The sequence below is a fragment of the Oratosquilla oratoria genome, chromosome 32 (assembly GCF_046742065.1).
Source record: "Oratosquilla oratoria isolate Oo_2021 chromosome 32, ASM4674206v1, whole genome shotgun sequence".
Classification (NCBI taxonomy): Eukaryota; Metazoa; Arthropoda; class Malacostraca; order Stomatopoda; family Squillidae; genus Oratosquilla; species Oratosquilla oratoria.
Window position 1 is genome coordinate 47754794 of NC_134808.1, and position 22500 is coordinate 47777293.

The window sequence follows — 22500 nt, forward strand, 5'->3', positions numbered from 1 at the left end:
TCAACAGAATCTTCACGTTGGTGCTTCTATTCCTGGAGACCACTTGGGCAGTTCGTCTTTTCCTCCAAGTGTGTATAAGGTAAGTGCACAGACTTCGGGACCCAGAAGAGTCCGCGAAGACTCTCCCAAGGACTCTATACTTTCTTCTGCAAGTCTTGGCTCCTGAGGAACCGTGAAGGCATGATCTGTGTATAAGGTAAACGCACGGACTTTGAGACCCAAAAGAGTCCGCGAAGGCTTTCACAAAGACTTTATGCCTTCTTCGGCAAGTCTTGGCTCCTGAGGAACCGTGAAGCCACGATCTGTGCATAAGGTAAGTGCACGGACTTCGGGACCCAGAAGAGTCCGCGAAGACTCTCCCAGAGACTCTATACCTTCTTCTGCAAGTCTTGGCTCCTGAGGAACCGTGAAGCCATGATCTGTGTATAAGGTAAGTGCACAGACTTCGAGACCCAGAAGAGTCCGCGAAGACTCTCCCAGAGACTCTATACCTTCTTCTGCAAGTCTTGGCTCCTGAGGAACCGTGAAGGCATGATCTGTGTATAAGGTAAGTGCACGGACTTCGGGACCCAGAAGAGTCCGCGAAGACTCTCCCAAGAACTTTATACCTTCTTCTGCAAGTCTTGGCTCCTGAGGAACCGTGAAGGCATGATCTGTGTATAAGGTAAGTGCACGGACTTCGAGACCCAGAAGAGTCCGCGAAGACTCTCCCAAAGACTATACCTTCTTCTGCAAGTCTTGGCTCCTGAGGAACCGTGAAGGCATGAACTGTGTATAAGGTAAGTGCACGGACTTCGAGACCCAGAAGAGTCCGCGAAGACTCTCCCAGAGACTCTATACCTTCTTCTGCAAGTCTTGGCTCCTGAGGAACCGTGAAGCCATAATCTGTGTATAAGGTAAGTGCACGGACTTCGAGACCCAAAAGAGTCCACGAAGACTCTCCCAAGGACTCTTTGCCTTCTACAGCAATGTCTTGGCTCCTGAGGAAACGTGAAACCATGATCTGTGTATAAGGTAAGTGCACGGACTTTGAGACCCAGAAGAGCCCACGAAGACTCTCCCAGAGACTATATACCTTCTTCTGCAAGTCTTGGCTCCTGAGGAACCGTGAAGGCATGAACTGTGTATAAGGTAAGTGCACGGACTTCGAGACCCAGAAGAGTCTGCAAAGACTCTCCCAGAGACTCTATGCCTTCTTCTCTAAGTCTTGGCTCCTGAGGAACCGTGAAGCCATGATCTGTGTATAAGCAGAAGAGTCCACGAAGACTCTCCCAAAGACTCTATGCCTTCTTCAGCAATGTCTTGGCTCCTGTATAAGGTAAGTGCACGGACTTCGAGACACAGAAGAGTCCGCGAAGACTCTCCCAAAAACTCTATGCCTTCTTCGGCAATATCTTGGCTCCTGAGGAACCGTGAAACTATGATCCCCGGCCCTTAGGTCGTGAAATTGATGCCTCGTTCCACGCCCTGACTTCAAGCTCGTTAACAAGAGAATAAGATCGTATTATTTTTTTTACACCTACACGTACATACACGCACATAGATGCGCGTACGTACACACGTACATGAACACACAGACACGTATGTACCCATAGACTCGCACACCTCGTTAACGAGAAAGTTGGATCGTATGATTTTTTACACCCACACGTATACGTACACACGCGCACACGCGCACACGCACATGTAAATACGCGTACATACTATCTATCTATATACCAAAGGCCATAGTATGTGACCTTTCAGTCCTTGCCATGTCTTTAGACACTTTATTTTGGTTAATGTCTGACAATTTTATTCACCATAAGAAAACCCTACATGCTGGCTGAGCGGGTTAGAGCGTCGCTACTTGCGGCGGAGGTCGAGGTGACAGCATTTCGAACACCTGCCGCCAGCGAGTTGGACCAAGGGTACGGTTCTTTTAAATTCCTCACTACAAAGTCCTCTGTAAGGTGTACCGTCCTAGCCTCCTGATAGAGGGAATTTCGAGACGTTAAAGCGAATCAACCGAATCAAGAAGAACCTGAGTCAATTAGTCAATGAAAATTGATACGGTCTAACGTCATAAACTTCCCCCCTATCAGAAGGCAAGGATGGTGCCCCTTACAAAGGACTATGTAGCGTGAAATTTAATAAACCATACCTTTGGCTCAACTTCGCCGGTGGCAGGATTCGAACCGCCATCCCCTCGACCTACGCCGCAAGTAGCGACGCTCTAACCCGCTCGGCCAGCGGGTTAGGGCGGCTTGCACAAATTAGGAATGACCTATATTCTCGCAAACGTTGTGGAAATCAACATGCCAAGTTCGAAAACGTAATTTCATAAGCAGAACGAGACGCATGCTAATCCAGGTACCGAAAAATGAAGAGGAAAACTTGTTATTAAGTATACACAAGAAGAAATTGCACAAACATAATACGAACAGGTAAATACATTACACAGAGGCATGGAAAAACGAGGCACATTAATACACACTAAAATGTTTGTGTGCATGTGTGTCTGTGTGTGTGTGTGTGTGTGTGTGTGTGTGTGTGTGTGTGTGTGTGTGTGTGTGTGTGTGTGTGTGTGTGGTTCACCATGGTCTTGGATCACGTGTCGAACTCGTAATCGAGAGCTATTAACCTTCCGAATGAGAGCTTAGAGCTCATATATGACCGATCTATCGGTAATGCTGTGACCTTACACATACATACACCCCAAACTCCCCACCCGCAAGAGCTGGAGTAACGGCTTGCAGCGCAGCGATGCTAGAATTATTTCAGCCCTGGGCGGGATTCGAACTCTGACCGCTGGAGTAGCGGTTGCGAACGTCTTGTCGTGTGTGTGTGTGTGTGTGTGTGTGTGTGTGTGTGTGTGTGTGTGTGTGTGTGTGTGTGTGTGTGTGTGTGTGTGTGTGTGTGTGCGTGCGCTCGCCTACCTTCGTATGTCCGTGTCAAAAAGTATATTTGTTTGTGCTCATGAATGCACTGAATTGCGAATGAAAATTGGTAAAGAATTTTCCATCACTTGGAAATCATCAATCACAATCATGGATTGATTGATTGGTTGACTCGATTGATAGCTGCCCCCCTTCACCGCATTCATTTCTTCTATCTCAATTTCAATTGTAGATTAGTCAGTGTTTGTCATTGTTGTTGAGTCAATTTAATAATCATCATTCAATCATTATGAGGAGGGGGGGTCGCCGATTTAATGAAGCGGCTCTGCTGTTAATGTGCTGTGTATTGCGACGCTGCTTCCGACAAGATACAGGTATGACCCGTCATCCAGGAGGTGCCAAGATAAGAGGGAGTTAAGAGGGTAGAAGGGAGTGGAGTATGTATGGGATGGAATGGGTGGGAGTGGTTTCTATGCCTTTGGCTTTTGGCTACCTCCCGTGTAAGGGGGAATAAAGCCTTTGGTATATGTATGTGGTATATGTAAGTATGTATTTCATTTAACCATTCTGATACAATGAGAAATTATTCATTTCATTCTGTCTTAATCCACACATTTTTCTTTTCTTTTTTATGAGGAAATAATTTTGAAAAAAAATTATGTTGGATCTCCATACGTTGATTCGCCATTTAGTTCTTAATGAAATCATATAGAATTTGCAATTATAGAATATAATCCACATTTCCTTCCTCTTCCTTGTCATCTCCCTCTCCTTTGCCCTCATCCTCCTCTTCTTCCTTTACTTCCTCTTCGTCTTCTTCGTCATCTCCATCATCCTCTTCCTCCTTCCCCTTCTCCTCCTCCTCCTCCTCCTCCTCCCCTGACTCCTCTTTATTCTTTACCACCTTCTCCTCTTTGTCCTCCTCCTCCTCCCTCATCTCCTCCTCCTCCTTCTCATCTCCGTTTCCTCATTTTTTTCCTCCTCCATCTCACTTTCATTTTCATCCTTACAGTCATTTCCTCCTCCTCCTCCTCCTCCTCCTCCTCTTCTTTTTCCCTTGCACTCCATTTCCAACGTCTCCATTTCCTCCTTTTTCTCCTCCTCTCCCTCCTCCTCTTCCTCCTCTGCCCCCTCTGCTCTCTTCCTCCTCATCATCATCATCCTCTTCCTCATCCTCCTGCCAGCTCTCGTCCCCATTTCCTCCTCTTCTTCCTCCTCTTCCCCAAGCTCACCTTCATTCTGACTCTCGTCATTATTTTCAAGCTCATCTTCATCCACATCTCCCACGTTCACGCCGTTCTAGAAGCCTTTCTGGTGATCCTAGATATTATCTAGACCGTCACTTTGGAAGCACAGTCGTTAGTGTCAACATCGTGAACGTTATCTTTGTCGTAATCTTTAGGTTCGTGATATTTGTAACCCTCAACACACACCAGGTTCACGTTGGTATCATTCCAGTTCTCATCAAGGGAATTTATTTACTCAAAGGAAACCTATCTCTTGTCAGTGTCTTCTCGAAATTTTGGTTTTGGTTTTTTATGGTTATTTTCGTCTTCGTGTTCGTGTATTTTACTTCAACACACATCAGGTTCACGTTGGTATCATTCCGGTTCTCATCAAGTAAATTTATTTACTCAAAGGAAACCTATCTCTTGTCAGTGTCTTCTCGAAATTTTGGTTTTGGTTTTTTATGGTTATTTTCGTCTTCGTGTTTGTGTATTTTTCTTCAACACACACCAGGTTCACGTTGGTATCATTCCTGTTCTCATCAAGTGAATTTATTTACTCAAAGGAAACCTATCTCTTGTCAGTGTCTTCTCGAAATTTTGATTTTTTTTATGGTTATTTTCGTCTTCAGGTTTGTGTATTTTTCTTCAACGCCTTCCAGGTTTACGTTGATATCATTCCGGTTCTCATCAAGTGAATTTATTTACTCAAAGGAAACCTATCTCTTGTCAGTGTCTTCACGAAATTTTGGTTTTGGTTTTTTATGGTTATTTTCGTCTTCAGGTTTGTGTATTTTACTTCAACACACACCAGGTTCAAGTTGGTTCATTTCGGTTCTCATCAAGTAAATTTATCTACTCAAAGGAAACCTATCTCTTGTCAGTGTCTTCACGAAATTTTGGTTTTGGTTTTTTATGGTTATTTTCGTCTTCGTGTTTGTGTATTTTACTTCAACACACACCAGGTTCAAGTTGGTTCATTTCGGTTCTCATCAAGGGAATTTATTTACTCAAAGGAAACCTATCTCTTGTCAGTGTCTTCACGAAATTTTGGTTTTGTTTTTTTTATGGTTATTTTCGTCTTCAGGTTTGTGTATTTTTCTTCAACGCCTTCCAGGTTTACGTTGGTATCATTCCGGTTCTCATCAAGTGAATTTATTTACTCAAAGGAAACCTATCTCTTGTCAGTGTCTTCTCGAAATTTTGGTTTTGTTTTTTTATGGTTATTTTCGTCTTCAGGTTTGTGTATTTTTCTTCAACGCCTTCCAGGTTTACGTTGGTATCATTCCGGTTCTCGTCAAGTAAATTCATCTACTCAAAGGAAACCTATCTCTTGTCAGTGTCTTCTCGAAATTTTGGTTTTGTTTTTTATGGTTATTTTCGTCTTCAGGTTTGTGTATTTTTCTTGCGAAACTCAAAAATCCTTCGCGACCTCTCGTGCCGTTTCCCATACGCTTCTTGATATTTTTCTGTTACACGCTCCGTTAGCCTTTTAATATCTAAAAGAAGGAATTTCCAGGTATTGAATATAATCTGCATTCTCCTCGTCCTCTTTGGCTCACCTTCTTTCTCTTCTTCCTCTTCGTCTTCTTCGTAATCTTCGTCAACCTCCTCCTCCTCTTGACTAACGCAAGACGATTTTATTCAGTTTAGGAGAATTCCTACGAGTTAAAAGCTTTCAAACTATCGTAACTAAATCCTCTCTAATGACTATCTACTATCTATAAAGACTACTTTGATACCTTTGCTCATTTTCACCCCCCCAATGGCGTTGGGTTAAACTAATTCTAAAGATGTTCGTCATTTTAGTATAGATCTTCATCGATAAATTATCTAATAGTCATCCTTATTCGTTTTACATAGCGACCCCTGTCATGAACCTCTCTATCTACGACCGTGACCCATTGGTATTATTTGTATAGTGTTTATTATATCTTATTATATATTACTGAATGTAGTTTGTGTGCAAGTAAGGAATAGATATGATTAATATACCCATGACAATCCCAGGAGGGGAAGGGTACTGGTAACCCAAGTATAAGGTTCCTTTCTCACGTATCGACTTTTCGCCGTGCGGCGTCTACGACACGACGTCGCGCTCTCAAATAGCCATGGGTGTCTATTGAGGATTTCACACGCCACGACCACGACCACGTGTGAAAGCCTCCATAGACACTCATGGTTACTGGAGAACACGACGTCGTGTTGTGGACGGCCCACGGCGAAAAGTCGATACGTGTGAAACAAGCCTTAGGGGAAAGTGTGTGTGTGGGGGGGAGGGGGTAATTCAAGCCCGTACATCACAGAATTTATACTAAATGAAACATAATCGACTGTTACTAGCTAGAGGAGAATATACAAAGAGGAACTGGCATAGAAAATGGCCTGAAGGCTGAATCACCCATCATCATAATGAGTACATCAAGGAAAGGTCTGTTTCACGCTTACAAATACATCCTCTTTAGACAATGCAGTAGCTCACCGCGGCGGCAAAATTACTTAAATCTTTTAAGCGGATTCACCTTTCACAACATAACACCCGGTGTTTGGTAAGTACAAGCGCGTGCTGTCATCCAACACTGTACTTAAGCTTATTAAGTAAGCGAAGTGTTTACTTTTAACGAAAGATTTTTTAACACAAAAAATTCGTATTCTTAAATCTCTCTAAACGGGATTTCCCTATCCTATAGTGTTTGATGGGTCGGTTCTGTACCAATTAAGTGTGCTAACCATTTGTGATTGGTTGCTGTAAATGTCTCTTTTAGGGAAAAGGAATTTGACTAAAAATGTATTTGATTGACACTCAAAATCCTATTACAAAACCTTTCCATACAATATAATGCCATGTCATACTGTAGGTATGAACTTATTTTCTATAATAATTGAATATATCAAACAGGTGTAATATATCTTATCAAAGAGAATTACCTATGCGTACATACATATAGTACATATATACATACATATACATTACATACACACATACATACATGCATACAAGCATACCTACCTACGTACAAGCATACCTACCTACATACAAGCATACATACCTACATACATGCATACATACATACATACATACATAAATACATACACATATATACAGTACATACACACACACACACATATATATACATACATACATTATATACATACATACATAAATTCACATACATATATACATACATACATACATACACATATGCATACATACATATACTAAGAGGGATGACCCAATAATATGCACATACATAGAATTACACAACTGTACTAATCTGAGATACAAAGCTTAACCTAATCGCGAGTTAACTAGTCTAATGCGTCTCTCCCACGTATTGCTAGTTGATACTATTCAAGGTTTTGATCAATTTATCAAGAAAAAGTTTATCTCTCCCTAAGACAGCTTCACACTGGGCAGATTTTCGTCAACTTTTATGAGCTTGAACATCTCGAAGATCTCGCTCACAGTATTCTAGTCTCCCCTAGGAACATTTCAACACTGTTCAATAGTGGTATTATTTCAAACTTCTCTTAACTCTGAATTTAGTTCTTCAATACATGACGCAAAAATAGTTTGACCTTTGGGGAATTGTAAAGCAAAATATTGAATCTGGTGTCGTTTGTGCTCAAACGAACACATAACAGTAGACAATATTCGGTTCAGTGTGAGGTCTACTTTAGAGTTTTTGTTTTTGGAAATCCTGACTATGGAAAACGTAGACCATGGAATCTGGAACACAGAACTATACGAAAACGCAGTCGTTAGCCTTTCAGGCTAAGTGGCAATTTACAAAGAGTTGAAACACATTAAAGAGGAAGAGCTGATTATTAATGTCTAATTTCTGATTCGAAAACAGCTCTTGCAATAAACAGAGAATGAAATGGCTACTTCCTATGTAATCAAATGTTCACAGAGGTTCACATCGCTGAGCACAAAGGTCATGATTTAAATTTCAAAATGTCTCGATTATTGTCAAAGTGTTTCCACTAGCTATTAGTCGTCCCGAATGTCTTTGGACGAAGGGTAAAGAGAACGGTGAACGAAGAATAAGGAGAATGGTTTCGATCTTAATGCCTCCTGATTGTAAGAAACAAAAGGAAGATGAGGATGGTGTCCTCAATAATTTTTTTTTTTTTTTGTCATTAATCACTCAAAAAACGACAACTGTAGTACATTGAGGAAAGCTGTACACAGTCACGAACAAAAGTTTTAACTCACCCAAAAAAAAATTCATAACACAAAACTCAAATTCGTTATCAGAGAACTACTATTTCACCATTCAAAAAATTACAAAATGATACGCTAAATTCTACATAGAAAAATATATCACAGACTCAACAAAAAATAATATTAACCTTGCGAAACCTGTAACATGGGTCAAAACTTTTGTTTGTGACTGTACATGTTAGGCCATGCATGCCTACGTACAACCAGTACATGAGTATTAGAGGGGGTTTACATGGTCGAACGCGGTTCGACAGACACGTGTTTAAATTGATGTGTGAACGTGTGAACGGGGTATTTGGGGTTTAACTAACGTGTTCGACAACCATATACCCCGTTCACACGTTCACACATCACTTTAAACACGTGTCTGTCGAACCGCGTTCGACCGTGTAAACCCCCTCTTACACACACTCGACATTTACCAACCAACCAGGATATCTATGAAAAGCCTTTCTCTACAGACAACAGCACTGTTTCCATAACATTACAACTCATACGTAAATGTCATCATTAATTGTTCACACTTTAATTACATTCAAGTTAGGTAAAGCGATTATATATCAAATCAGCTCCCGCATGTAGTGTAGTTTCAACATATGTAGAATACGTATATACAAATAAATATTTATAATTGTAATATATGGTATCTTAGGTGACGCGATGTAAGCGTACCCAAGCATGGGCAAGCTGCACCGGCATTGGCGGACTTAGCCTACATGGCGTCCTGAGCGAACCTCACCTTCACCACCCCCGTTCCACAATCCACATAAAATGCTTGGCCTCTCCCCCTCCACAATATAAGTAAGAAGTTTAAGACGACCAAAACTTTCACAAAACAACTTTTTATTGAAATATTTATTGCTACTACAGAATAAAAGTAAATCACTTGCGAATTTGATCTGCATTTGGAAGGGGGCAATGCCGCCCACTCCCAAGTGCCGCCCTGGGCGGCCGCCCATAGGAAGAACCGCCACTGAACACCAGTATAGTCTCATGAGTGTTAACAATGCTGGGTGTGAACTTACATACATATACCAAGGCTTTTTCCCCCTTACTAGGGAGATAGCCAAAAAGGAAAAGGCAGAAAATCACTCCCACCCATTCCATCCCTGAAAACACTCCACACCCCTCCACCCTCCCTCCCATCTTAGCACCTCCTAGATGACGGGTCATCCCTGCACCCTGTCCACTGCCTTGGGTCAGAAGCAACGTCGCAAGACACAGCACATCCACAGCAAGGCCGCTTCATTAAATCGGCGACCCCCCTCTCCGTCCCCCCCTTGATAACTCTAAATAAAACAACTAGATACAATCAGCTTTTCCTTATTACTGTATAATTGTACTTCTCAATGTAGAGCTACAACATTTATAGTATTCGTGCTTTGCAAAACACGATGACTGACAGACATGGAATGATAATCCCACAAATTAACGTAACAAAGCTGAATATGATCATTTTCATGACAGTCGCATGTAGGATTCGAACCCGCTGCTTTCGGCCACCCGTAAGATTACCTTCACAGAGCCTTTACCCACTGGGTTCGAATCCTACATGCGACTGTCATGAAAATTACCAGATCAATGTCGCTGTCACTAGTGAATTTCTCTCAAAGCTGAATCCATTATGTGCATACATATGTGCCACATATGTGCCACATATGTGCCACATATGAATTTGCGGACAACTACAAAGGCGACAACAGCATATCATAAGGACGATGGTTAAAGCGTCGCCCTTTGCGGTGGAGGTCGTGGTGATGACAGTTCGAGCCTTCCCACCAGCGAGTTGGACCAAGTGCATGGTTCATTAAATTCCGCACTCCAACGTCCTCTGTAAGGGGCACCGTCCTAGCCTCCTAATAGGGGAATTTCGCGACTTTAACAAACCGAATCAGTCATCAATCAAGGAACCAAAGTGAAAATGACAAAAGCTGAGAACATGACTTTATGAAAAAGTACATATCCACTTTCATGTACGTGTTCTGGCACGTATAAGAATACATGTGTTAATATACATTACGCCCGTTTTTATATATATGCAAACATAAGTAATAAAGGAGGGCGCAGACGACAAATTGGACAAATTAGGGTAAAGGGAGTAGGTAGATGGAGCCAGTAATCAAATTCTAACTTGAATCTATAACCTCCTCTGTGAAGAGGAACGTGATTCCAACTTCCTGGGGATCTAGAAATGTCATCAGGTCTTACTATATGCTAGAAACAATATATATATACATATATATATATATATATATATATATATATATGTATATATGTATGTATATATGTATGTATGTGTGTGTGTGCGTGTGTGTGTGTGTGTGTGTGTGTGTGTGTGTGTGTGTGTGTGTGTGTGTGTGTGTGTGTGTACATGCCCATATATCTACATATATATATATATATGTATATGTATCTATATATATCTAAATTATATATATATATGTATATATATATATATATGTATATATATATGTATATATATACATACATACATATATATATATATATATATATATATATATATATATATATATATATATACATATATATATATATATATACTGTATATATGCATGCATGCATGTGCACTTGTACAAATGTACAATTTATAAATGTTTCCAGAAAGGCGATATGAGACTGAACTCAACAAAGACTAAAAGCATAATTATGATAACAAGCCTCTCTCTCCCTTCTAAATGGCCACTCAAGTTTCACTTTTCTCGAATTTCTCAGCAGCGGAAGGATTTGATATGACAATTCTTTGCGTTACTCATGAAAAAGTTGACGTCGACAGATATATTGTTCGTACGTGACTTCTGTCTCTAAGGATCTCATGTGTGTGTGTGTGTGTGTGTGTGTGTGTGTGTGTGTGTGTGTGTGTGTGTGTGTGTGTGCTTGGTTCACCACGATTTTGGATCACGTGTTGGACTCGTGATCGACAGCTTTTAACCTCTCCTCAATAAGAACTCAGACTTCATATATGCCCTGATCTATGGATAATTTTGTGATCTTACGTACACACACACACACATACGCGCGCGCGCGCGCGCGCAACTCCTTGCCCGCCAGAGTTGGAATGCCGTTTCGTAGTGCGACAATGCTAATTCTAATTCAGGCTTGGGCGAGACTCGAACTCGGGTCGTCGAATTATTCGTCTAGAGAGGTACCACAGAACAGTCGAGCCGTGTGTGTGTGTGTGTGTGTGTGTGTGTGTGTGTGTGTGTGTGTGTGTGTGTGTGTGTGTGTGTGTGTGTGTGTGTGTGTGTGTGTGTGTGTGTGTGTGTGTGTGTGTGTGTGTGTGCACGCGCGTGCGTGTGTGTGTGCTCTTGTATTTGAAAACATCAAAAGCAATGATGTTCGAGAAATATGCACAATATACACGAAAGGGAGAAACACCGAGCACACACGAAGGATGAACCTTTTGATGTTTGCGTCGCAAATTTCTCTGCAATGGCGGCTCGAGTGTGACGTTAAACAAGAAGAAAGACTTTCTATAATATCTATCTATATACCAAGCGCTTTTTCCCTCTTATAAGCGAGGTAGCCAAGTCAAAAGACAGGTACCCGGTTGCACCTATTACACTCCCATTCACCACCCCTCACCCCTCTCCCATCTTAGCACCTCGTGGATGACAGGTCATCCCTGTATCACTCCCACTGCCATGGGTCAGAAGCAATACAGCACATCTACAGCTAAACCGCTTCACTTAATCGGCGACCCCCCCCTTTCTCCATCCCCTCATGCAGAAAAAGAGAAGACGGGGAGAAATCCCTTCGAGCTGCGTTAATATATCATTCAATCATAACCACTCCCTAACCCCCATCCCCTCCCTTCCTTGCTCAACAGACATTCCCCTCTTGCTCAACATCCCTTTCATCCCATCCATCTCATTCTCGGTCGTTCCCTAAAGTTCACTCCATCCACCTCTGCTTTCCACACCTCTTTTGCTAATCTCTCTTCACTCATTCTTTCCATCTGTCCAAACCATCCCAATAGTTCACCAATCCTACCGTGTGTGTGTGTGTGTGTGTGTGTGTGTGTGTGTGTGTGTGTGTGTGTGTGTGTGTGTGTGTGTGTGTGTGTGTGTGTGTGTGTGTGTGTGTGTGTGTGTGTGTGTGTGTGTGTGTGTGTGTCTGTCTCTCTCTCTCTCTCTCTCTCTCTCTCTCTCTCTCTCTTATCTATCCCTATTGATATGGTAACGGTTCTTGGAATCCAGATATCCTAACTTTGATATCTTTCGTTCCCAGTCTTATGTTTTGAAGAAATAACTACATCAAAGGTTTGCTTCTAATCTCATTCGCCTGGGACACATGGGGAAACACCCACGTCTCTGTGTATTATTTAAATTTGAAAGCAGAATTTGGGATGTTATTTTACCTTGTGCAGAAATGCAAAGTTAATTTTTTCCCTTTTAGGTACAATGTACGATCATAAAATAACCATAATATATATTTTTTTTCTGTTATCGTGTGTTATTCACGATACAAAAATTCATATTCGCTGTCTGATATTTTTTTTCTATTCAAGAAAATTATTTAACTGTTAGATACTACATGTATATATATATATATATATATATATATATATATATATATATATATATATATATGTATATATATATTTTAGACACTATACCAAAAGAAGTCATATTGGAGTTGTGAGAGTTCTAGCGTGGGTAAAATATTTTGTTCATACTTGTACGCTGTATATGAGAGAGTGAGAGAGAGAGAGAGAGAGAGAGAGAGAGAGAGAGAGAGAGAGAGAGAGAGAGAGAGAGAGAGAGAGAGAGAGAGAGAGAGAGAGAGAGAGAGAGAGAGAGAGGGAGGGAGGGAGGGAGGGAAGGAGAGGGGAGAGGGAGAGGGAGAGGGAGAGGAAGAGGGAGAGGGAGAGGGAGAGGGAGAGGAAGAGGGAGAGCGAGGAAGAGGGAGAGGAGAGAGTGAGAGTGAGAGAAAAAGAGGAAGTGGGAGAGGGAGGGGGAAAGGGAGAAAGAGAGAGGGAGAAAGAGAGAGGGAGAAAGAGAGAGAAAAAGAGAGAGAGAGACGGAGAGAGAGAGAGAGAGAGAGAGAGAGAGAGAGAGAGAGAGAGAGAGAGAGAGAGAGAGAGAGAGAGAGAGAGATACATATACATAAAAGGAAAATATGGAGAATGAACAATCATACAATTGAAGTTGTTTTTGTCTTTTCAATCGTTGATTTGAAAACTTTATTATCCGCGTGTAGATCAAACTCGTTCCCGTAAAAGTACATTCTTTCAATCTGATCTTTTCATGTTCCAAATAACTTGAATTGAAATCCATCCAACTTTTTTTTTAAGTATTTTGTTAATGGTTAGAATATGTACCATATATCAATTTTCTCTCCAGCAATTTTTTTTTCTACTAACAGAAAAGTAGCCTCCCCTCTTGCGGTCCTTTAATCAACAAATTGAAACAGAAATAATAAAAAAAGAATATACATACAAACGAAACTCTTTTGCTATGACGCATAAAGAAAATCTTTGTCAATGTAATTGGACCTTTTTGTTTTTCTTTCTTTCTTCTTCTTCTTTTTTTTTTTTTACTTCAAATGCTATTTCCACCATCTCCTTACCCTCTTTGATACTAAGTTGCCATATGATTTTATTGTTTCTGTTTGAATATGTATTATATTGCTAAGGTGTTGATATCAGGTGCGTGTGGAATTAGTTTTGATATGTATGTACTTGTCCTGGGTAATCCATGGTCATCAAAACCGGATTCATTTATTCACGTCGTTAATTGAGATAAATCAAATATTTCACATTACAAAAGACATGAACGCCAAATACAAATGGTTCTATATCTATATATCAACAGCTTCTTCCTCCTATAGATGAGATAGCTAGGTAGCTATTAACATACACCAAATACAAAAAGAAACTTAACCCAAGATCAGCCAGGGCAAGTGGCAGTCACTAGACACCATTAAATTTTCGAATGATAGAAGACACTAAGGCCCGTTTCACACGGATCGACTTTTCGCCGTGCGCCGTCCACGACACGACGTCGTGCTCTCAAATAACCATAGTCGTCTATGGACGCTTTCACACGTCACAACCACGACCACATGTGAAAGCGTCCTCAGACACGCGTAGCTATTTGAGAGCACGACGTCGTGCCGTGGACGGCGCACGGCGAAAAGTCGGTCCGTGCGAAACGACCCTCAATACCTCCCCCACGGACGTAACGTCAAAGGATTTAGATCCAAATCCCTCATTTGTCTCATATCTTTGGCGATGGTCGTAAAGATCTGTCTATGGGATTATGGAAACAGCGAGGGAGGGAGGGAGGGACGTAAGAGTAATTCCCAATGGATGATTTGTCTCTGTCCGTTTGGTGATCCAAATCATTACAAAGGATTAGTCAAATGCAGTACTCTCGTTCTTTATCCATATATATATATATATATATATATATATATATATATATATATATATATATATATATAAATATATATATATATGTGTGTGTGTGTGTGTGTGTGTGTGTGTGTGTGTGTGTGTGTGTGTGTGTGTGTGTGATTCACCATGGTCTTGGATCACATGTTGAACTCGTGATCGACAGCTATTTCCCTCCCGGAAGAGAGCTCAGAGCTCATATGTGTGTGTGTGTGTGTGTGTGTGTGTGTGTGTGTGTGTGTGTGTGTGTGTGTGTGTGTGTGTGTGTGTGTGTGTGTGTGTGTGTGTGTGTGTGTGTGTAGACGTGCATAAAGGTGTACATATTCCTGTACTACAATATCAACTTTCCCGTTTACATATTGTGCAGAATAACACATCATATCTTGTATCTGATGCTACCTCCAGACTTCTCATCTCCCAAAAGAAACCAAGAGCTTTGATGTGGAAAGAAAATAAGAAACACAACGTTGCCACAAGATTAAATGGATTTCGTCGAGTCTGCTTGAAGTCGCGAACTTCCCCTATCATGAGGCGAGTATGGGGCCCCTCACAAAGGACTTTCTAGCGTGGAATATTAATAAACCATGACCTTGGTCCAACTCGCTGGCGGCAAAATTCGAACTGCCGTTTCTTCAACCTTCGCCGCAAGTTGTGACGCTCTAAACTGCTTGGCCAGCGAGCATTCAATAATTGATATGTTTTTTCTTCATGTTTATTCTGTTTCTTCAAATATCGTCAGATACGATACGATACGATACGATACGATACGATACGATACGATACGATACGATACGATACGATACGATACGATACGATTCGATACGATACGATACGATACGATACGATTCGATACGATACGATACGATACGATACGATACGATTCTCCAAGGTTGAAAAATATTATGTGAAGTTGATTGAAATAGAAACTGAGGAATTGAAGACCAAAATAGCTTCATCCCCCAAGAAGCGAAGACTAAGTTCTCCTGAGCCCCTCAAAGAAGATCCAACATAGTTTGTTAAAAGCCTGGTTCTTTTTTTATTTTTCTAATGGAAAATAATTCTAATTTGGCCCTGTTTCTCCTCCTGTTTCTCACAATTAACATGTATTAGTCTTGAGGTTATACATGGACGTATACATATACACATACACATACACATACACATACACATACATATACATATACATATACATATACATATACATATACATATACATATACATATACATACACATAAACATACACATACACATACTTATACACATACTTTATACACATACTTATATACATACTTATACATATACATATACATATACATATACATATACATATACATATACATATACATATACATACACATAAACATACACATACACATATACATATACATATACATACACATATACATATACATATACATACACATATACATACACATATACATACACACATAGATAGACATATGCATACACACATACGCACACATATACATACACATAAGCATACATACATACAGGTCCATATACATATCCATATACACACACACATTTTTTACCATAATATTGTATAGATCAAGCTCCGCCACTGGTGGTGGAACATGATCGGCTGTAAAATTTTATTTTGTAGTTTGACCTCAAGTGTCGCCATCAGACCCGAACGCAGAGGCGCAAAGGAACGATTTTCGTAAAATAATTTGTCGCTTATCGAAGAGCAGTTTGACGGAGGTCATTAATCCGTTCATAAGGGACTAAAATGTCGACATTTTTTTTTTCTCGTTTTTTCATTTTTCCAATACAGACCAAACTTGGAATTTTGTTTGGTTTTAGGATATGTTTATGGGACTAAAATGTCCGTTTTTTTCGTCCTTCTGTTTGGGTTTAGGATATTTTTATTTTTGTTAATCCGTTCATAAGGGACTAAAATGTCGACATTTTTTTTCCGTTTTTTCATTTTTCCAATACAGACCGATCTTGGAATTTTGTTTGGCTTTAGGATGTGTTTATGGGACTTAAATGTCGACTTTTTTTTCATCCGTTTTTTTCATCCTTCTGTTTGGGTTTAGGATATTTTCATTTTTGTTATTCCGTCCGTACGGGAGTAAAATGTCGACATTTTCTCAATCGTTTTTTTCATCTTTCCAATATAGAACGATCTTGGCATTCTGTTTGGGTTTAGAATATGATTTTTTTTTTTCGCCCATAGGGGACAGAATGTCGACATTTTTTCACTCATTTTTTATCTTTCTAATACAGACCGACCTTGGAATTCTGTTTGGGTTTAGGATATCTTTATTTTTGTTATTTCGTCCATAAGGGACTAAAATGTCGACATTTTTTTTGCCCGTTTTTTCATTTTTCCAATATAGACCGATCTTTGCATTCTTTTTGGGCTTAGGATATGTTTATTTTTGTTATTCCGTCCATAGGTGACAAAATGTCGACATTTTTTTGCCCGTTTTTTCATCTTTCCAATATAGACCAATCTTTGCATTCTTTTTGGGCTTAGGATATGTTTATTTTTGTTATTCTGTCCATAGGGAACTAAAATGTCGACATTTTTTCTACACGCTTTTTCATCTTTTCAATATAGACCGACCATAGAATTCTGTTTGGGTTTAGAATATGTTCATTTCTTGACTTTCAGACCCACTGGTGGTCTAAAGCAATCCTGAACGATGGTCTAACTCAATTTAGACCACCACTTTTCCTGCACGTACAAAGAGCAAAATTAATTGTGTTCATTGCTTCTCAGCTCAATTCATAGTAATATAAATTTTCAATACCGATTAACTAATATTTGGTATGAAGCTGAGGGGGTTACACAGCCTCATTCTTAAGTATCACAATAGTGTTGATATGTTTGTCCAATAGACTCGATCTTATGTAGAGACTATGATGACGGATCAACACACACACACACACACACACACACACACACACACACACACACACACACACACACACACCCGCACATACATACAAATACACACACACACACACACAGAAGAGAGACAGAGAGAGAGAGAGGGGGGATACAGAGATAGATAGATAGATAGATAGATAGATAGATAGATAGATAGAGAGAGAGAGAGAGAGAGAGAGAGAGAGAGAGAGAGAGAGAGAGAGAGAGAGAGAGAGAGAGAGAGAGAGGTAGATAGATAGATAGATAGATAGATAGATAGAGAGAGAGAGAGAGAGAGAGGTAGATAGATAAATAGATAGATAAATAGATATAGATAGAGATAGAAAAAGAAACTCCAAGACGACGACCTCACTGAAGAAAGAATTCTGTCCAGACAAAAGCCTCGCTGTAATGAAGATTTTTTTTTTTGCCTCATTCCGTGCAGGCACGCAATCCTGGGCACCAAGACAGACTTACGCCCTAAACCTAATCAGCTGTGCCAAGGTGTGAAGAGGACACTGGGAAACAAACAAGCCAGCCAGCAAGACGGAGATAACAAAGAAGCAATATCACGGATACTAGAAAAAGTGTCCATGTAATACAACTGTGAGAAGGGAGGGGGGAAGGGGGAGGGGGCAGGGAAGGGGGAGAGTGGCAGGGGCAGGGGGGAGGGGCAGGGGGAGGGGCAATGGGAAGGGGCAGTGGGAGGGGCAGTGGGAGGGGCAGTGGGAGGGGAGGGGAGAGGGGAAGATGGGAGAGGCAGGGGAAGGGGGAGGGGGGAGAGGGGCAGGAGCAGGGGGGAGGGGCAGGAGCAGGGGGAGGGGCAGGAGCAGGGGGGAGGGGCAGGAGCAGGGGGGAGGGGCAGGAGCAGGGGGGAGGGGCAGGAGCAGGGGGGAGGGGCAGGGCAGGAGCAGGGGGGAGGGGCAGGAGCAGGGGAAGGGGCAGGAGCAGGGGGGAGGGGCAGGGGGAGAGGGACAGGGAGCGGGAGAGAGGGGCAGGGGAAAGGGGGAGAGGGGCAGGGGGAGGGGGAGAGTGGCAGGGGGAGAGGGGCAGGGGCAGGGGGAGAAGGCCAGGGGGAGAAGGGGAGAAGGGGAGAGGGGCAGGGGGAGGGGGAGAGGGGCAGGGGGAGGGGGAGAGGGGCAGGGGGAGGGGGAGAGGGGCAGGGGGAGGGGGAGAGGGGCAAGGGGAGAGGGGCAGGGGCAGGGGGAGAGGGGCAGGGGCAGGGGGGAGAGGGGCAGGGGGAGAGAGGGGCAGGAGGGGAGAGGGGCAGGGGGGGGGGGGCAGGGGGGCAGGGGGGAGAGGGGAGGGGGCAGGGGGGGAGAGGGGAGGGGGGAGGGGGCAGGGGGGAGGGGCAGGGGGGAGGGGCAGGGGCAGGGGGAGAGGGGAAGGGGGAGGGGGAGGGGACTTAGAGAGGGGGAGGAGAAAGGGGGAGAGGGGCAGAGGGAGAGGGGGCAGGGAGGAGGGGGGCTGCTGATTAACGATGGATCATATCAGGAAGGACTGAAGGTGAGGATAATTATTGACTTGACCTTCGATGCAGAGAAAAAAGGAAAGAATTGGTGAGCGAGTACGTGGATAAGAAGGAGGGAGGGAGGTTGAGGAAGGAGGGAGGTTGAGGAAGGGGAAGGGGAAGGGGAAGAAAGATGGGTGAAAAGGAGAGGGAGAGAGATGGAGTTGGGGGAAGACAGAGAGAAAGAGAGAGAAAGAGAGAGAAAGAGAGAGAGAGAGAAGAGAGAGAGAAAGAGAGACAGAGAGAGAGAGAGAGAGAGAGAGAGAGAGAGAGAGAGAGAGAGAGAGAGAGAGAGAGAGAGAGAGAGAGAGAGAGAGAGAGAGAGAGAGAGAGAGAGAGAGAGAGAGAGAGAGAGAGAGAGAGAGAGAGAGAAGAAACGAGTATAAAGGAGAACGACACTGCACTTGAAAGCAGAATCCTTTTTCCTGACTCGATTCCAAGGCCAAAGGGCAGGACGGAGATTTATCCCCAGACAGTGGTGACGTCATTTACATATTTTATTCTGGCTGTTGCCAAACGACCTTATTCAAGCGGGATTGAGACAGTTACTCTTAACAGTTAAACCCTATCTCGCTTAATATGCAGATGGGGTGAATGTTCATATATATATGACCCCGCTATGATCATGCCATTGGTAGTATGTACGCATGGGAGAGTATTATATATACATATATATACATGTACACTGAATGGTTCCCAGTGATCAATTAATATCTTTTTTCAACCACAAATAACTTTTAATTCCACTCTCTCTTGATAGCGCATTGGTTTAAGTCACTGTAACTTTGTTACGGGTTAGCTGGGTTCGAATCCTCGGCTTGCCCACGTTTCAATTTCCAACGGATGTTTCCATCGAGCGATTCTTCAGTCTCGACTGCGATGACATGGAATTAAAAGTTATTTGTGGTTGAAAAAAGATATACACATATATATATATATATATATATATATATATATATATATATATATAATTAAGTGTGGAATTTCATAAAGAGCTTATGAAAAAAGGTATTAGAAAATGCACACAAAAAAGATTCACGTTATGAGTAATATGATTACAAAACAAAATACATTTAATTCTTCATTTCAAGGAAGCAATCTAACTGTAAGAATTTTCATAAAACTCAACAATAAAGGTGAGGAGCCTACGCCAGGAGGCGCTGACTAGCTGCGGCCGAAGCCGCCACCTTTGCCCTATTGTGCTGTTGGACTGTTGGGGCAGGCAATTAACAGTGATCCAGTTTGGATTAGGGGCGAGTGCGGGATTCGAACCAACATTTAAGCGAATGTGAGACCAGCATGCTACCATTTACGCCACCAGTACACACACAGTTAAACAATGAAAGCAAAAATAACAACAAAAACAACAAAACAAAAACAACAAAAATATCAACAATATCAACAATAACAAAACATCAAAGTCAACAACAATATCAACAATATCAACAATATCAACATCAACAATATCAACATCAACAAAAACAACAAAAACAACAACAAAAACAACAAAAACAACATCAACAAAAACAACAAAAGCAACAAAAAACAACAAAAACAAAAACAAAAACAACAAAAACGTCAACAAAAACATCAACAATATCAACAACATTAACAACAACAAATACAAACAAAAACAAAAACAAAACAATAACAACAAAACAACAAAAACAACAACGAGCACCCCTGTGCTTCCACAACGTGGGCCTCAATCCTCAACATTCCTCAATGATGACGTAAAATGAAAAGTGAGTTGAATAGGATCTTAGACTTCAAGTGCTCCATTACAGGAAGACTAGAATCTGTCTGTCTGTCTGTCTGTCTGTCTGTCTGTCTGTCTGTCTGTGTCTGTCTGTCTGTGTCTGTCTGTCTGTGTCTGTCTGTGTCTGTCTGTCTGTGTCTGTCTGTGTCTGTCTGTGTCTGTCTGTGTCTGTCTGTGTCTGTCTGTGTCTGTCTGTGTCTGTCTGTGTCTGTCTGTGTCTGTCTGTGTCTGTCTGTGTCTGTCTGTGTCTGTGTCTGTCTGTCTCTCTCTCTCTCTCTCTCTGTCTGTTTGTCTGTCTGTCTACCTGTCTGTATGTATGTCTGTCTGTCTGTCTGTGTCTGCCTGTTTATCTTCCTGCCTATTTTGGCTGTCTGTCTGTACCTGCATGTATGTATGTATGCATGTATGCATGTATGCATGCATGTATGCATGCATGTATCCATGTATGCATGTATGTATGCATGTATGCATGTATGTATGTATGTATTTATACATTGTGTATATATGTCTGCCTGTACCTATATATACATGTCTGATCCTACCTTCCCTGTCTGTGTCTATCTGTGGTTGTGGCTGTGCATTTGCCTCTGTCTGTTAATCTATCCCTCCCTCTCCCCCTCCGCTCCACTCCACCTGACCTTAATTCAGCATATAACAGAACTCTTCAGTGTTCATTTAAATCCACCACCAGATCCACCACGTCAACCTCCACCTACGTCATCAAAACGTAATTTTCTCCGTCATTGCACTACGAAAAATGCAATAAAAACGTAATTCCTTTCGTTATTACATTGCCGAATACGATATAAATTGTTTGCTATATTTTTCTAGTTTTGTTACATAGATGCATATATGTTCCCCACTGTTCTTCAAATAACATTATTCACAAATGATATTGTAGGATGAACAATGTTTGTTCAATCTCCCAGTTATCCAATAGGGGTGAACATTTTCTTTATTTGTTCTCAAAATTATAAATATAACTTAATTATTCATTCATTTATGTATTTCATTATCTATATCAATATGGCGACCTCCACTCACTCCCACCCCCACCCTCCCAAATGTCGACTAATCGAATAATATTGATAAGTTGAACAAAGTATTTTGGAGCATAAGGTCAGAGAATCTGGAATTGACGTATTCATTAATAACACGTTAATTAGAACCAAATCCCTTTTGCGTAACATGAATGTAGGATTAGAAAGCTTTTCGAATGTATTTGAACCTTTGGCTAAGTTCTGGGATTTATGTCTGTTGATTGACTGTCATCTTCTCTGTCTTTATCATTTTCTCATCATCATCATCATTATCATCATCATCATTATCAAATATAGGATCAGAAAGCTTTTCATTTGTTTTCGTACCTTTGGCTAAGTTCTGGGATTTATGTTTGTTGATTGACTGTCATCTTCTCTGTCTTTATCATTTTCTCATCATCATCATCATTATCATCATCATCATCATTATCAAATATAGGATCAGAAAGCTTTTCATTTGTTTTCGTACCTTTGGCTAAATTCTGGGATTTATGTCTGTTGATTGACTGTCATCTTCTCTGTCTTTATCATTTTCTCATCATC

At 41.4% G+C, this 22500-nt stretch overlaps 1 protein-coding gene across 2 annotated transcripts in view; it reads left to right on the forward strand.

Annotated features, from left to right (window-relative positions):
- Nucleotides 1-22500, forward strand: part of LOC143017465 (uncharacterized) — a 76904-nt gene that overhangs the window by 35219 nt on the left and 19185 nt on the right. For both annotated transcript variants that reach the window (XM_076172230.1, XM_076172231.1), the window contains exon 2: nucleotides 8-79. In XM_076172230.1, coding sequence (XP_076028345.1) covers nucleotides 8-79 — 72 coding nt within the window. The remainder of the gene's footprint in view (nucleotides 1-7; nucleotides 80-22500) is intronic.